Source organism: Ciconia boyciana, chromosome 7, assembly GCF_034638445.1.
Source record: "Ciconia boyciana chromosome 7, ASM3463844v1, whole genome shotgun sequence".
Classification (NCBI taxonomy): domain Eukaryota; kingdom Metazoa; phylum Chordata; class Aves; order Ciconiiformes; family Ciconiidae; genus Ciconia; species Ciconia boyciana.
Window position 1 is genome coordinate 64,962,497 of NC_132940.1, and position 16,732 is coordinate 64,979,228.

The window sequence follows — 16,732 nt, forward strand, 5'->3', positions numbered from 1 at the left end:
CTTTGACTTTTGGGAGCTAATGTATTTGAAACTGATAGGGGAAAGAACAGTTTCTGCGCCCATTTCCATTGGGCAACTTGTCTTCATTGAAAAGTTTCATCAACTCAGGTAGAACATTCTATTTACTATAGCTGATCTAAACCAGGTTAGACTAAAGTACACTGAATTAAGCCTGATTTAAAATGAAATGAGAATGTCCGTGTGAATAGGCTGGTATATGAAGAGATGACTACATGTAATCTCTCTCCCCATTGCTAGCAGAAGTTTGGTGTGGCAGCCCAAGTGGTCCCCTCCAAGAATCTTCCTTCATTCTCCTTAATTCCTTTGCTGCAGAAGGGTTAAGCTAAAGGGATTAAAAATTGAAACAAATTTGTACACTTCTGTTCTTTGCAGTAGTACCTTGTGAATCCTTGCTCTCTGACGTTATATCCTTAGTAAACGAGAAACAAGTTTCTACCTTTCCCGTCAAAAGCAGCCAGGATCTGCTTATCTCCCTTGTTGGGTGGCAGAGGAAGAAGCTGCAGGAGGGTGTAACTGAATAACTCTAGTGATCTTTATTTTACTGGCTGGTAATAAACTTCAAAAGTAGTTAGAGAAAACATGGCAAGTGAAACGGGCAATGAATGTAATTGCTTCAGTTTTTCAATAGTTAGTCATTTCAATTTTGGGGACTAGTGGTTTTCAGTTAAAGCGCAGAAAGCAAGTCCTGCTTGGTCTTTGAGGGTATGAGACACACACTGGGGAAAAACTTCCCAGCCCAGAAGGTGGTGCAGCACTGGAACAGTTTGTCCAGGGAGGTTGTTGGATCTCCGTGCTTGGAGGTTTCTGAAACTCAATTATAGGAAGCCATTACTGACCTGATCTGGTGTCAGCAGTAATCCCACTTCAAGCGGAAGGTTGGACTAAACAACCTCCAGAGATCCTTTCCAGTCATGACTTCTAATTCTGTGACTTGTCTGTTAAGTCTTGTGCTTTTTCCTTTTCCTAAACAGAAAGCTGCTTTCCAGTGATCGCAATCCACCAATTGACGATCTAATAAAATCAGGAATATTACCTATTTTAGTGCACTGTCTTGAAAGAGATGACAAGTGAGTATTTCTAAAAACTCCATGTTTAATTGTTGCAAGAATTCTTGGTATTTAACTAATGTGCCTATAGCATCTGATTTGAAAACTCATGTTACAATCTTTTTTTTTTCTCCTTACTTTGCAGTCCTTCTTTACAGTTTGAAGCTGCATGGGCTTTGACAAACATTGCCTCTGGAACCTCTGAACAAACACAGGCCGTAGTTCAATCTAGTAAGTCCAACAGTATTTGATCATTGATAAAGCACGTGATGTGATGTAGCTTCCACAAAAATGAGATGATCTGAATGATACTCTAAAGAGCATCCACACTCCTGTTTTCTCTCTATCTCAAGCATGTTCACCAATCCCCATGTTAGGGTTGGTCCTTTCATGCGATAGCCGGGATGGTTGAAATTGAGTTGTCAATCACAGGCACGTCGCTGAAGGACCTGCCCATGAAGTCTCCTGCCAGATGTTCTACCTCTTCTCTGGCAAGCAGCATCAGTTGAAGCGCACACCTGCTTTTGTTCTTCATTTTCTCAGATTTTAAATTCAGTTGGGTTTCCTAATGGTGAGTAATCTCTTCTGGAAACTCACACTATTTTAGCAGAGTTGATATCTGCTGGTTTCCAGTTTTCAAACTTAAAAAAAACCAAACCAACAACAACCCACAACAAAAAACTTGAAACAAAACCAAACAAAAAACCCCTTAATCTCCCATGGAGGGAGGGATTTCCTATCTTATTGTGAAGAGGGAGGAAAAGATGTGGACCAAGTCCAGAGGTTGCCTGACATCGAACTCTCTTCCAAAGTCAAGTTGAAGAAAAAACACTGTCCTTCATATTTTGAGGAATCTGAGGCATGGAAAGGAATTGTTGTTGGACTTGGAATCTGAGTTGCCAAGCAAAGCAAGCTTTCTTCTGTACTCTACACATGTCCAAAGTTGTAGTAGTACTTCTGTTGGGAAAGCAGAACCAAGTAAAGTGTCTGCAGGCTTTTTGAACTGAGTGAATAAAACAGCAGAGCTCCTTGAGACCCATGGAGGAATCAGACATACAGTAAACCAAGGTTTTTTTGCCTAAAATTTAAGGGAAAAAATCCACAAAACTTATGTTATGTGAGGTACCAGTAGCTTTAATGGTTGGAATCAGTGTTGTACTGCAGTGCATGCTGCTGCTACCATTAAACATGCTGTACTTCCAACAATGAAAAGACACAGTATTATGCTTGATCTTTTTTTGTGTGTTCCCCCCCACCACAACCATTATATATTGACGTATCTTAGAATGACTTGGAACTTTTATTCAATGTAGTAAGTACAATTTCTAAGATGTGTGGTGGTATGGAAATGTCAATGTTACATATCTTCCACGACTGACTGTTTCACTTCATTGATCAAAGTAGATTGTTCCTTTTTCGTTGTTAGTGCTAAGCAGTTACAGGCTTTTCACAAACTGTATATTAGTGGCTTTATACTTAGGAAAAAAAAAAGTATTCATAAGAAAGTTCCTGTCACCATCTTCTCTGTTAAATGGCTGGGTGTGTTTCAGAAATCTTTAACTGGAAAAATAGGTTAATTCTGCACAGCAGATGTGAAGGAATTTAAGGCAGGTGACTTCAGCTGAAAGGATTTTTATAATTGAATGTATGTTTTGAGATTGCCTTGGTTGCAAGATCAGTTGCCCTTTGCTTTTACAAACTCTCAGTGTTAAGAGCTTGTTAACTGTGATATAGCTTGGATTTGACTGTTATAGTATGTATCTTTGTTAATACTTTTAACTTTCCTTTTTCCCATCTTCCTCCTCTTCCTTTCCCAGTTGCATCCTGAGTTTTCTTTTGGAAATCTAATTAACATATAATCTGTCCCACACCTCTGATCTAGAACACTTCTTTTTATTTAAACCTAGCTTATCGATGGATTGAAGATGAGTGCCAAATACAGTAATTATTTCTTTCAGTGATGATCTCTGATTTAGCTAGGTCTGCACGTATGCACTATATTAGCCAATTTAATAGCTATAAGATATGGAATTATGGTTTATTTCTTGTAATGATTTATTTCAATGAAAAAGATGGTCTGTTGTAATCTTTCCAAAAGTACTTATTAATATGCCTGCTGGGGATGTGTTTTTTCCTTACATACAGGCATTGTAAAATACCTTTAGTAGGAAATAAGAAATCTGTTGTGACTTGTTATTTCTCTAGCAAAAAATGTTTTACATTGAGAAAGAGTCTAACTAAAAATTTCAGTCTCTCTTGAAATATGTTGATCTAAAGTAAATGAGTGTTTCTTTACAGACTAAACTGTCATTAGCAAGTCATGTAAGCAAGCACCTTAGTGCTGGGGATAAAAAAGTAAGGATCACTTATCTAAATGTGGTGCATGTAGAATGCGTTTGAAGCGTTGATTTAGCTTTAGTTGTGAATATTGGGAGCATTCTCCCATTTGACACCAACATAGGGTAGAAAAGTAGCTGCCTTGATAACAATTGTGGAGTTTTGTGTGTTGCCTTTTGCGTCCCTTTCTTACCGCTTGGTCAGTTGGCTTTTTTTTTTTTGGCACATAGCGGTAGCGTTTGAGACAATCTCTTCTGCAGTCATCAGTTAGGTTATTCTGGTATGTTAGAAAATGAGTCTCAAATTGAGTAGAGTCAAAACTTAGTGATATGAAAGGAGACTTCACATTGAGGAATACATCTGTATTAGCTTTCAGGAGACCAAGATGACTAGATCGTAGAAACAGCTGCTGTTGCTGTGCACGTACCTTCAGAGTGGTTATCAGAATATACTGAATGCAGAATTGGAAATGTTAGGGAAAAGTACACGGTGACTTGGCGCATAGTCGTGCATCTGTATTGGCCACAGGGGTTCCTTTGGTGCAGTTTACCTTGATTGCATTGTCTACTTGCACATGCTCGATCAACCAGGTTTCCTCTTGGCAGAGCCACAGGTGAAGTTGTGCACTAAAGCGTTGCCTGGAGCCTTGCACTGGCAATGTATACAGAAGATCCCTCAGTAGTTAGCTTTCTGCACGTGCTAGGACCAGCGACGGGCATGTACTTCACTCCTAGTAAAGATGGGATGGGGGAGATGGGTACTGCAAATCAGTAAGATTGAAACAAATTAAACCCCTGTACTTCCCTCTTGCTACATTACCAGTCAGTAATGTAGGTGTGTACCTACTGATGCTTACATTGGCCAATTGGAATGGGTGAGGTTGGTCTTAAGCAGTTACTACTTTGCAGTTGGTTCTGATAGATAACTTAGCAGGGAATTTCTAAATTCAATAAGTACAACTAAATTTGGAGTCCTGACAAGCATCAGTAGACTTGTGAGACTTACAAACAAATTAAATGTCTGGTTATTTTAAGAGTCGCTTTCATAATATTCTGAAGTGCGGGCTCTATAAGAAAGTGCAACGAAGGAAGATTTGTTACAGTGTATTTTATTTCAGTATCATCTGGGAAGTTAGTAAAGTTTTGACCAGTATTTAACCAGGAGAAAAATTTTTCATGCAGTACTGAAATTTTATTTAAGAGCTAATTATGTGAAGTATTTTGTCTTTTGAGAGATGTATTTCTTAACAATTGCATGGGGTTTTGTTTGTATCTTTCAGATGCTGTGCCACTTTTTCTGAGACTGCTGCATTCACCTCATCAAAATGTTTGTGAGCAAGCTGTGTGGGCTTTAGGAAATATCATAGGTTTGTGTTACTCCTGCCACTAAAAACTTCTAAGTTTCTTTTGGTATTGAATGAATAAACTAGGGAGGGTTTTGTATGTTAGAACTTGGAGATGTTCAACTATGAGACAAAAGGCAGCTGTTAGACTGGCAATTACCCTGTTGTTCACTTATTTCTGTTTTCTCTATTGTGTATCGATGGTGTGCACCCAAAAATACATGCCTACACACTTTCTTTCCAGGTACAGGAAAAGGAATTACTGGCAAACAGACATGCAGATTGTTAAAATAAAAACTGTTTTGCATTGAGCTTTGAAATTTTACCTGAGCTTACATACATTGTGTTGAATTCTAGATAAGTTGTGATCATTTGATCTTTCATTTGATTTTTCCTCTTGTGCAAGCATTACCCTTGTGGTTTACAGCCCTTGTGCAAGCATTAGCTTTGTGGTTTACAGCCCTGACTATGTTTGTAGTGCTTGAGGACTAATATCGGTTCTGACATATTGAGATTTCTCCAGTCTGATATTTCAGGAATGCCTAGTCCCTCTTAAGAGGCAAACCAACAAAATCCACAGTATTGTAACTGCCTGAAGCTGTGAGTGATATGTGTGCAGTACAAGTCAGATGCTGCTTTCGAGGCTACTGTAGTGATACCTGGGCAGTGACAAAAGTGTGTTTTTCAGATATAAAGATGACAATACCTGTTTTCAGGCAATTTTCAACTACTCTTGGGATGTTTTAGTATTGATTATAAACTTTGTGAAGGGATCTTCAGGAATACATTGGGCTATCAACTGTTGTCGGTGGTTTGGCACTGTCTGCCACCCCTTTTCCCTTGCCCACCACCACCCCAGCCTGTACATCTGCTATAAATTATGGAATGCTTTTCTGTTAAGAATGTAGCTGTTTTTAATGGGTAGTTCAAAATGAAGCAATTAGGCAGGCAGCTACGGGTCCGACTAAAGCTTTATATAAGTGTCTTTGAACAATGTATCTATATAGATATGTGTATCTCATATATATTTTTATATGCATCTTTCCAAGGCCCATGTTCTTTAACTTTGTATGCATTTCAAATAACTGAAGTTTTAAGTGTGCAGAAATCAAACTTTTTGTGAATGGCATGGAATGATCTTTGTCTTCATAATTCTTTGATGCCTCAAACAGGTGATGGACCCCAGTGTAGAGATTACGTTATTAGTCTTGGAGTAGTGAAACCACTGCTGTCCTTCATCAGCCCATCTATTCCCATAACTTTCTTAAGAAATGTTACTTGGGTCATGGTCAACTTGTGCCGTCACAAAGATCCTCCTCCGCCGATGGAAACCATTCAGGAGGTGACTGAATTACTCACTGTTCAGTGTAACTAAACTGAAGTCGAGTATCTGTGTGCCTTAAAAATAACTGTCAGATGCTTTTTTTCCTCCTTAGATCCTTCCAGCGCTCTGTGTTTTAATTCACCACACAGATGTAAATGTAAGTAACACCGCTTAGAGCCAGTTTTGTGTTCTGGTATAGTTTTTTAGTTGAAGTATAAAGCTTGTCATAATGAACTTTTTTTTTTAAAGAAAAAAGTGATGTTCTCTTTCATTATGGCGAACTTATTTTGATATCTTTTAACTGCTTATTCTTAAGTATCAGTTATGATTTTTGCCTGGTATTTCTTTGTATCTTTGCAAGTGCTTATTGGCATGTACTTTCCCTACACTTAAAAATAAAATGCAGTTTCAGTTGTAGTTCTGTGAACATTCATTTACACATAAATAGAGGATTTTTTTGACTAGCACTTAAGTTTGAGGTTGTAATGAAAATCAGCGTAAATGAAAGAGAAATTAATGTCTGCTGCATATGCAAAACGTTAGCTTTAGATGTAACTTCTGAGGTGTTAAATATGAAGATTAGGTTATGTTAATAGTGAAGTAAATGAGAGACTTCACTGAAATTAAGAAATAGGTCAGCTTTTTGCCTAAACATAAGTCAGAATTGTTTAATTCTTTGCTTCCTAGTGAAGTTGTAGCTCAGTTGTCTAAGTGGATGGCAACAGTGCTTTACCAAAATATGTTTCAATATATTAACTAAAGTTTGCATAGTAATTATACTGTTTAATTTCTTGTTTGTAAGTAGTTGAAATTAAGCTTATTTGAATTTCTTGACATGACTGTATTTGTGAATCAGTCAAGAGTTGTCAGCTGAAACAGTGCCCACTCAACTTTTTTGGAAGCTGTCACTTGAAATGTTCAGATTTACTGCTATTTAAATGGGCTTTTCTGTGTGTGAATACAGACATGTACACACACACAGAGAGGAAATTCAGTCTAAGTGCTGCTGCAGCAGATGTTTAAAAAAAATTCAAAGCTTTTCTTAAATTTCGTGGTGGGAATGCCAAGAAAAAAAAAACCTTGATGCCATATGATGTACGGTTCATTGGTTTGAGAGTCCCAAATGCCCATAGTTTAATATTTGCTAGGGCTTTATCTTCTTTCCAGGGGTGGGTCTTTCATATCTCACATTGTCTACCAGTACTTCATGAAAAGAGCAGGTATAATTGAGTTGCTTTTATTATATCCTTCAGAATTTAAGCTGTAGCAATTTAGCTGTTGTTTAACTGGTTTTTTAATCACTGTGTATTCTTTGGAGCTAGAACAGGTTGAACAGCAGTTGTATTTCAGACTGCTGTAGAGTGGAACGTATGAAGTCTGTAAAACAAAGTGGGGTTTTGCTGTATTGCATCAATTCTGGCCTCACAATGAGAATTGTTTTACATTTTAATTTGTTATTTTTTGTAAGACTTGTGATATTTCTGTACTATTTACAAATAAATGTTTTTACTATTAGATATTGGTAGATACAGTCTGGGCGCTCTCATATCTAACGGATGCTGGCAATGAACAGATCCAGATGGTGATAGACTCCGGAATAGTCCCTCATTTGGTTCCTCTTCTCAGTCATCAAGAAGTTAAAGTGCAAGTAAGTTTGGATAGCTTTAAGGAAGTGTTGCTCAAAATGTAATACTAGAGTAAATAGCTGGTTTCTTTTTATAGTTTATGTTGAAGTTTAGAGAGTACTTTTTCCTGTGTGGTATAGCGTTTGCATAAAACCTTTTGCTTTTTTAACTGTTACTGTTTGAAGGTATGTGCTCCACTAGAAAAATCTTGGATTAAAAGAACTCTCTTTAAAGAAAGTGTTCTGTTTCAGACTGCTGCACTGAGAGCTGTAGGAAACATTGTCACTGGTACCGATGAACAGACACAGGTAGTTCTGAATTGTGAAGCTCTTTCACATTTTCCAGCACTTCTGACACATCCCAAAGAAAAAATTAATAAGGTAAGTAACCACAGAGATTGCACCTGATTGATAACTTTTTTATATTTGGCTTAGCTGTTTTGGATTCCACATAACGTAGTGTGGTAGTGATTTGAGTAATTGACTGTTTACACCAGTTTATAGCAAGAGCAGGCAGGGTGCTGAAATTTTTCTGGAAGTTACCATCTGTAGAAAAATCTCTAAGGAGCTGTGAACTTGTACTTGACAAGAATGTTGCTTCCTGATTCTTCTGATGGAATTTTTCTGAAATTAAAGCTTTATCTTACGATTCTGGCTGTTGACTTAAAAGTTAGAGTTCTTGATATGTGAAATGTCACTTTAATTAAACTGACTCTCTTGGAAATGATGAAATAGAGATAATTGGATGTCTCTCTGAATGGAGTGTGTGTGATAAATGGAATTTAAACCAAATCAGACTGCGGGTGGGGTGTGGGGAACGTGTGTGTGTGCGCATGTATAGAAAAGGCTTTAAACGGGGGCACTGATAATGCAGTGCTGATTCCGGAGTGCATCTGAGGCATGTTGTTAAATTCTGGGGTGCCACTTTACAACATTGCCAATGATTAAAGCCCAAAACAAGCCCACCAAGACAAGCCTAGGCATCCTAGATCTCTAACAGGTTCATTAATGAAAGTGATCCTGTGATCTGATCTGAGAGACTCAGTTGAATGAAACGTGAGAATTTCTGAATCTCATGTTGAGAGAAATATTCATCTAAAAAGTTGTCATGCCAGATAAGTTGAGAGGAGAAGGGAATTGAGGAGGAGTGATGGGGGATTTCTAGGAAGGGAGAAATTTCTCAACTGTAAGATTGAAAAAAAGTTGCTACTCTGAATATACTTAAAATTTTATGTGAAACAGTGTTCGTTATTTCTTGACTAAAGTATAGATTCCCACTTAAAGGGGGTGGGAGGCTCTCGATCCTTGTTTAACATAAGAATCCAGATACAGTCTTTGGCTTAGTTCAAAATTTCAGCTGTTCAGGACTGGGAGGGCCTACTGGGGAAAAGATCTCTTCTTGCACACTTTCCTAGGCACTGGCTGTTGGTAATTGCTGGAAGGAGAGTGTCCTGGGCTTATGGGCAGAATGATCTTAAAGGGTTGTATAACTTCGTAGTATTCTTGAAAAGCAAGCATTTAAGTAATAGGTGTTGCATCTTCTTGATGATTGACGCTAAGAAGAGAAATATTATGAAGCAGGTAAAGGTAAAACATACTGTCTGCTACCGCTCTCATGTCTGGAAAGCATGATGCATTTTGGAGCTCATCTGACCATCAGCTGAAAACAGCTGTAGCATTCATTCTCAGTAATGGCATCAATTAGGAGTGTTCATTTGTAGCCTTGTGACTTTTTTTGTCTCCAAATAATTTTTCCGTTTAATCTGTGGATTTGGAGTATTTGGTTGTAATTTGGTAACAATGAAAGACTGAAGAGTCTTGTGGAGTCTAAGGCGAGACTGTCCGCTTTGTTACCTGTATGTCTAGTCTACTTGGAATTCGGCTATGTCCAATCAAACTGATACAATACTGATTGTATGAATTGCAGATTAAAAATGTGAATGTATAAAATCTTGCTGGAGTGGAAATAAAATATGATATAATAATTTCTTGCATCCTTTTATTTTGCAGGAAGCAGTGTGGTTCCTATCTAACATCACTGCAGGAAATCAGCAGCAAGTTCAGGCAGTAATAGATGCAAACCTTGTTCCAATGATAATACATCTTCTAGATAAGGTTAGATAATACGAAGGATTTAACAGTTTGTTTCCTTAATTGGGGAAAGTGATGTTGAATTCCTTGCTTCGTGTTTTACATCGTACTGTAAATGTGGGGGGCAGGGGTAAACTATACCCTTGAGCATTTTTTGTGTGTTGCAAGATAAAATACATTACTGTTGATAGGCTTTTGTGAAGTGCCGTGAGGTGATGAGTGCCAAATGTATTGGGGAAAGGAAGCAGATCGGGAAGATCCTTTTCAGGTCCTTCTAAATCTCATTTAAATTTTTTTTCTCACTTTGTAAACAATGGGGGTAGAATTCTTTACTCTCATATGTAGCGTGAAGAGGTCTGGATGGGAACAGCATTGAGTTAGTTCCCAGCATTTTGCCAAAGCTTAAGGACTCTATCCCTTCCCCCCCCCCCCCCCCATGTTGTCTGGAAACATAAGGGAGTGCCCAACAGTGGCATTTCGTGTTACTGCATTTATCTAGTCTGAGAGTAATCCAAGTAATGATCCTGTGACACTAGATTATGGACTGGGGTTGCCCTGTCTGTTTTCTTTTTTAAACAAGTAAAACCACATCAACCAAAAATAGGTGGCCGTAGAAAATAATCGTAGCTTTTGTGCGTTCAGAGTTTTGCCCGTAGAAAAGCAACACGCTGTATGCATGTATGGTTGTATGCTTCTTTTCAGTAATAGGTGAAACTTGAGATGAATGCTTTTATTACCTTTTTTATTAAATAGTAAAGTCAAGTAGCTGCTCGCAAACACTTTTGAATGCTTTTCTCGTGCTTGTTTCACAAAGTCTCTCATTGCTTGTCAACTACTAGAGGTTGAATGCTAATAGGTCATCAGTTGGGACTTCAAATACCTGTATTCCTTTTCAGTTGTTGGGCGTTGGCATCTTTTTAAAACATTAGTTTCCAAACCACGTTGTGCTCCCAAGATCTGTCTTGTGAGAAAGAAGGGTAGCTAAAAGCATGTTTTTAAAAGGGAACAGGACAACGTTTCTATCTTTCAAACATTTCCTGCTTTTTACTTTATTCATTACTTGATTTTTCTTTGCTGAAGTGTGGAAGGAAGCCAGAAATACCAGCCTTACGATGTGTTCAGCCATGACAAAGATGCAATATCTTGCTTCAGTGTAGAGGCTGGGCTTGAGACTGAAGAAATACTTGTCTTTTCCCCTAAGTAACATACAGCTGTTCACAAATAGTTCTGCTAACTGCCAATTTATTGATCACTGAGAAAAGAGTGGGAGACCTTTCTCTTTAAATTTAGTAAACAGATGTGAGTTGACTAACTTCAGAGCCAGACATGGTTACAGTATGTACAGTGGTTTATCAAAATTAACACTTACTGCTTATCTCTCACTGTAATATATGACAGCTGTTGATAAGGAATGCAAGAGTGGAGTACTACAGTTTTTATTTACTTTAATGCAAACAAATTTCCCTTCCTCTGGAAGATCAATTTTAAAACGTGGTTGCAGGGAAGGTTGCTCTGTCAGTAGCCTCAAACATCTACAGGATTTGTTAGTTACTTTCCCTACTTACTGAAAACTGATACGGTGATACCACGCAGAATGGACTGTAACAAATACAAGCTGTTACTAGAATACTACAGAACATAAAAACTGGAATGATTACTTCTATTTACGGTTGTATTTTTAGGGTGACTTTGGCACTCAGAAAGAAGCTGCTTGGGCAATAAGCAACTTAACGATCAGCGGAAGAAAAGACCAAGTGAGTCAAACCTTAAGAAAAGGTCCATTATCTTTCTCGGGTGCATTTGAGGGAGTACATCAGCTGATTGGTTTAGACTGCTTCTGTGCCAGGATTATGAATGTGTGGATTCCTCCCCTGTTCAGTAACTCTCCCCTTTTCCCCAAGGGATTTAAGAGTGAACTTCAGTTGTCGTTTCTGGAATGACCTGAGATTAAGAGTATCAATGGGGATTGGGATGGAAGCTTTTCTGTTAGGATGGCGTAGTACCTATGAATGACTGCATTCAGGCTCGGAGATTCTTGGTCATTCGACATCTCTATCTTTCTACTTTTTCCCCCCTATGGATAAGAATGTGATAATTACAATGAGAGTAGCCATTGAGTAGAAATATACCAGTTTGTTGTAAGCCCAGAATATTAAATTTGTGGCAGGGTTGGGGTGGTGGTGTCACTCTTCAAACAGGAGGTTGAAACTCCTTGCCTGATACTGAAAAATTCACAGTATCTGCTGCTTGTTTGTTCTAGACTTGAAATATATTTGTAATGTAATTCATAAATGTTACCTTTTAATGCTATGTTACCTTTTTTATGCTGTAAACGAAGAAATTCTGAAAGTGCTACAGAATACTCTTACCTTGTTGGGTAACTTTGAGTATTTTGACTTCATTACGCTTGCATGTATGTGTGCTTGTGGTGTATTGTTTGCTTCTGTCACACTCCTGATTTAACTATTTGCTTTTTTCCTCTTAGGTGGCATACTTAATTCAACAAAATGTAATTCCTCCCTTTTGCAATTTGCTGACAGTAAAAGATGCGCAAGTTGTGCAAGTGGTTCTGGATGGACTAAGTAATATATTAAAAATGGCTGAAGATGAAGCGGAAACCATAGCCAATCTTATAGAAGAGTGTGGAGGTATGATGCTTAATATTTTGATACAGTTTTCAGAAATTGATGATTTGGCTTCCTACCGCGTGTATATGCTGTTGGCTTTATTGTGTGTTGGCACAGATGTTTTAAGCAAACCTTTTTTAAGTTATCTTTTCATGCCTCTCGGGTGAATATACTTAGCTTTTCCTAACTGATTAAGTTCAGGATCAAGTAAAATGTGGAGGAGCTGGATAATGGCAATAAAGTTTATTAGGTGCCTATTTTCTAACAGCCTGGTGTACTTGACAAATTAGTTCTGTTAATGTAGGGATGATATGCTTACCTTAATCATGCACAAGTCATGTCCAGGTGAATTTGGGCAGGGAGGGAATCTACATACAATGGTTGCAGAAATACGATAGCTTTAATTTCCTAATGGCTTTCAGACTTTCTCTGTATTGGTTGCTATTTAAGTTGACTGGAACTCTTCAAGGGTGAAAGAACAGTGATATTAAATTAGAGCACAGGTAGAAAACTGTGTGGGATTTCGTTAGCATAGAGTTGAATAGTCTTTACAATACAAAATCTTGAGGGAGGGGGAAAGCATAATGGATTGGTGATGGTGGGGAAGGGAGAAAAAAGGGGTTTGTGTCTAAATCTCTGCTTGTCAGAACTTAAATATATGTATGCTCTACTTGTGTCTGCCAGTAACTTATACTGTACTGGAGCTACTTGCTACATAATCCAGCTACAGGTCAGTAACAGATAGCAGGTATGCTACCAACAGTATGTGGACTTGGAATGTCACAGCTTGGGGCTATTACACCAGGTGCTGAAAAGATGTTTTTGTGAAAAGGGAGTATGTCCCAGTGCTTGGCCCTCGCCATATTTCCACAGATTAGCTTAACCACTCATAGAAAGGAGAGAAGGGAAGTAGTACTATCATTACTGGAATTGACCTTTTATACAATTTTTTTTTTGTCATGGTATGTATTCCTCGATCGCTAATACATTTCCTCAAATATTAAAGAAGCTTTTATGCTTTAAGCATGTCAAATGAGTTTAACAGCATCTTATTCATAGTCACTCTATTCCTAGATTTGTTTTTAATTACTTTGTATGATGAAGCCTTAAGGAGAGGGAGGTTGTTTTGCCTGACCTTAGTATTTTAACTCTATTGCATTTCTTGTGTATTTATTATAGGCCTGGAGAAAATTGAACAGCTACAAAATCATGAAAATGAAGACATCTACAAACTGGCTTATGAGATCATTGATCAGTTCTTCTCTTCAGATGATGTAAGTTTGTAATAGCTCTGCAATCTGCTTTTGTAATAGTTTTATAAGTATGGTTGAAGATAAAGGCAACAGTTCTAAAGCCTTTCAGTTCTTACTGAAAGCCTTTCAGGCAACAGTTCTAAAGCCTGTGACGTTTGTTCGGTTTTTCAGTGAAGAACGAGCCCTTATTTGAACCTGTTGCAATCTTGCCATTCTTCGTGATAAAGTACCTAAAGATCTGGTGCCTAATTTAAGCCTCATCTCTAAGGATTAAAATACTAGGCTTTGAATAGTTCTTAACTGTCAGCCTCCGACTAAGCTTGACATTTCACATTTGATAAGCTCCCTGCTGACTCGAGTACTGACTCTGAGATTCTGCTTCTTAAGAAACAAACTATTTTGAATATTTTGGTGATTTCAGAGGTAGGATGTGCTGATCAAGAATATTGTTTTCAGTTTAAACAAGTGACATAAATCAAAGGAAGGTTTTAGATTTGTATGCACTTTCTATCATAAAAGTTGATTGCATATAAAGGAAATGCAATTGTGTCAGTCTGTCGTCAAGTGTTTTCCACTTTTTTGAAGAACTTTCAGGAGCAGATTACTGCAAATGGCAGAGCTCAGTTGCATTCATGCCTTACTGTCCGCATTGAAGTTTATTTTGTCCTAGAGTTTCACTTTTATATGAACAATAAGATGTATGTCTCGTTAAGCAACTTGAATTTTGCATATACAGCAGGACTTGGAATTTAATCTAGAGTCAATTTGGTAGCCTGTATACTACCTATTTAAATTGAAACTGCACTTTTGGCTTAATCCTTACTTGATTTAATGGTGTTGCTCTTAAGAACTGTGACATTTCAGCCTAAAATACTTTGTCATTATAGTGCTCTTACTAAATTGGGGGAGAAGAATGGCAAGACTTGATGCGAGGAAGTAATTAGGTGAAGAGAGAGTTGCTCTTTAGGATTGTGTGGCTCCTTTTTAGTGAGGCTTTTGTCTTTCTAATCCTACTCATGACGTTCTCGTTCTGTTACAGATTGATGAAGATCCTAGCCTTGTTCCAGAAGCAATACAAGGCGGAACATTTGGTTTCAATTCATCTGCCAATGTACCAGCAGAAGGGTTCCAGTTTTAGAGTGGTATTTTGGAAGTTAGGTACAATGCAGCACTGAATAAAAAAAAAGGTTTGATCCATCAATCTTGGCTCATGGGATCCGCTGCTGCATTAAATCGGGAAAGAAAATGTGAAGATTTCATTTGGAATCACAGAAAAGCCCAAATGAAGTCAAGATGGCGAGTGGGTGCGAGTGAGAATGAGTGGCAAAATGTAATGAAAAAACTTCACACTGAATGCTTATTTAGATTGTTCAAAGAAAAAGGGCTACAGGTCAAAGATCTTCAGTGCCTGAGAAGGAACAATGACTTACTAGAGCAATTGGGGGGAAATGCAGTACTATCATCATCAAGCCTTGTAAGCATAAGAGAATAGGATGCCCATATAAGTCCAAGGAGAATGAGCCCAGGCCTTGCTATGAAGCACCGTGTGAATGGACAACATTGAATGAATGTCTGGACTCGATGCTGTGGAGCCAGGCTCGTGTTTCAAATACGGGGCTCTTCAGTCCTGAAGCAGGCTCCTAGTCCTGGAGTGGCGTGTGTACGAGAGTATGGTTGTGATGCTGTATGTGAACGCATGCAAGCTTGATTCGCCTTCAGGGGGCTGATAATAAACCTAGTAAATCATCAAAATGAGTTAATAAGTGTTAACTTACACTGGACACACAAACAAAGACCGGTTTAGCAGCAGACTCTGGTTTACTCCTGCAGCCTGTGTTTCTCTTTTTGGTTTTTTTTTTCCTCTTATTTTTCTTTTACTTATTTTTAATTTCTTTCCTGTATGGCTTATTAGTTGTTTGTAAAGTCAGAATTTCAGGAAGGCTTCCCTGTGCATTTGCACCAGATGAATGTTTGATGTTATGAAAAGCTTTCCATATCATCAAAACTAATTTGTAGATTTTTGCATGAAAAACCATACATTTCCCTTCAAATAGACTGTGTTGCAGTACACAAGTTGCCATAATAGTAGAAAGCAGTAAAATGTGGTAATAAAGTCTCATCCTTTTCATTTTCAAAGATAACATGAAGACCTTTGCATGTGGTAATCTACAGCATAGTTCATTTTTAGATTTTGTTGAGTCCTGTAACCAAATGTTTCCGTTGTGGTAGAATACCGTGCTGTGTTTCAATGTTACTTGTTTTCAGACTTTGTTTTCTATGAAAATGATATGGAAACTTCTAAAAATGAAATTTGGTGCATATGTACTGCCGAATAAAGACCGAAAAAGAGGTGTGAATAGATGTACAAATCAAGTCATGGTTTGAACACCTTTAATATGCCTAATCCAATTGTTTTAGACTCTTTTTATCTTAGATGTAGGCAGCCATGAACAATCTATTTTGAGCCACTTTAGAGAGAAAACTTTGTATTTTTAAAACTTGCACAAAAAGGATGCAAGTGTTTTTATAATTGGAGTAATACCTCAGTTTTGAGGTTCTGCACACTAAATTAAAGGTGACATTACAAATTTGTACAAAATGAACTCTTTATAAGGTGGCTCATTGTAGGAAATGCTGTGCCTTCCCCTTTGAGCACAAGTGTTGCATGAACAACAGTTTGCTATAATAAAACATACCAGATTAGCCACCATTAGCATCTATATCTACCTTGTGTTTTAAAATCAACTGGTAATTCTGAAACACTGTAGAATGGATAAAAGATTATTTTGTGATCATAACTCTTTGTTGGACTAGAGTATTTTTGCAGCATTCCTTGTCATCAGAAACATGGTTAAAGTTTAAAACTAGAAGCAGCGGAAACTAGCTTGTGAAATTTATCCAAGTAGAGTGCAGGCTAGGCTGTCTTGGGGAAATAAACATTAAAACTTGCAACAGCGGTGTATTTGGTGTGTCTTTGTATATACACTCCAGGTCTCATCAAAACGTGAAGATGATCATTTGAAGAAAGTTACAGTGAGATTTCTGAATCTCTTGTCTTTTTTTTAAC

The 16,732-nt window shown here is 37.8% G+C and overlaps 1 protein-coding gene and 1 non-coding gene across 2 annotated transcripts in view; both read left to right on the forward strand.

The window, feature by feature from the left end:
• The window catches only part of KPNA4 (karyopherin subunit alpha 4), a 28,475-nt gene extending 11,856 nt beyond the window's left edge, over positions 1-16,619 (forward strand). Inside the window, exons 6-17 of the mRNA XM_072868843.1 lie at positions 993-1,088; positions 1,213-1,298; positions 4,684-4,770; positions 5,919-6,088; positions 6,183-6,227; positions 7,587-7,718; positions 7,947-8,075; positions 9,705-9,809; positions 11,468-11,539; positions 12,271-12,433; positions 13,592-13,686; positions 14,705-16,619. Of these exons, the coding sequence (XP_072724944.1) occupies positions 993-1,088; positions 1,213-1,298; positions 4,684-4,770; positions 5,919-6,088; positions 6,183-6,227; positions 7,587-7,718; positions 7,947-8,075; positions 9,705-9,809; positions 11,468-11,539; positions 12,271-12,433; positions 13,592-13,686; positions 14,705-14,803 (1,279 nt within the window). The 3' untranslated portion in view covers positions 14,804-16,619. The remainder of the gene's footprint in view (positions 1-992; positions 1,089-1,212; positions 1,299-4,683; positions 4,771-5,918; positions 6,089-6,182; positions 6,228-7,586; positions 7,719-7,946; positions 8,076-9,704; positions 9,810-11,467; positions 11,540-12,270; positions 12,434-13,591; positions 13,687-14,704) is intronic.
• LOC140655059 (small Cajal body-specific RNA 7) lies at positions 8,413-8,730 on the forward strand. Its single transcript, XR_012043634.1, has one exon.
• Positions 16,620-16,732: the final 113 nt, after the last annotated feature.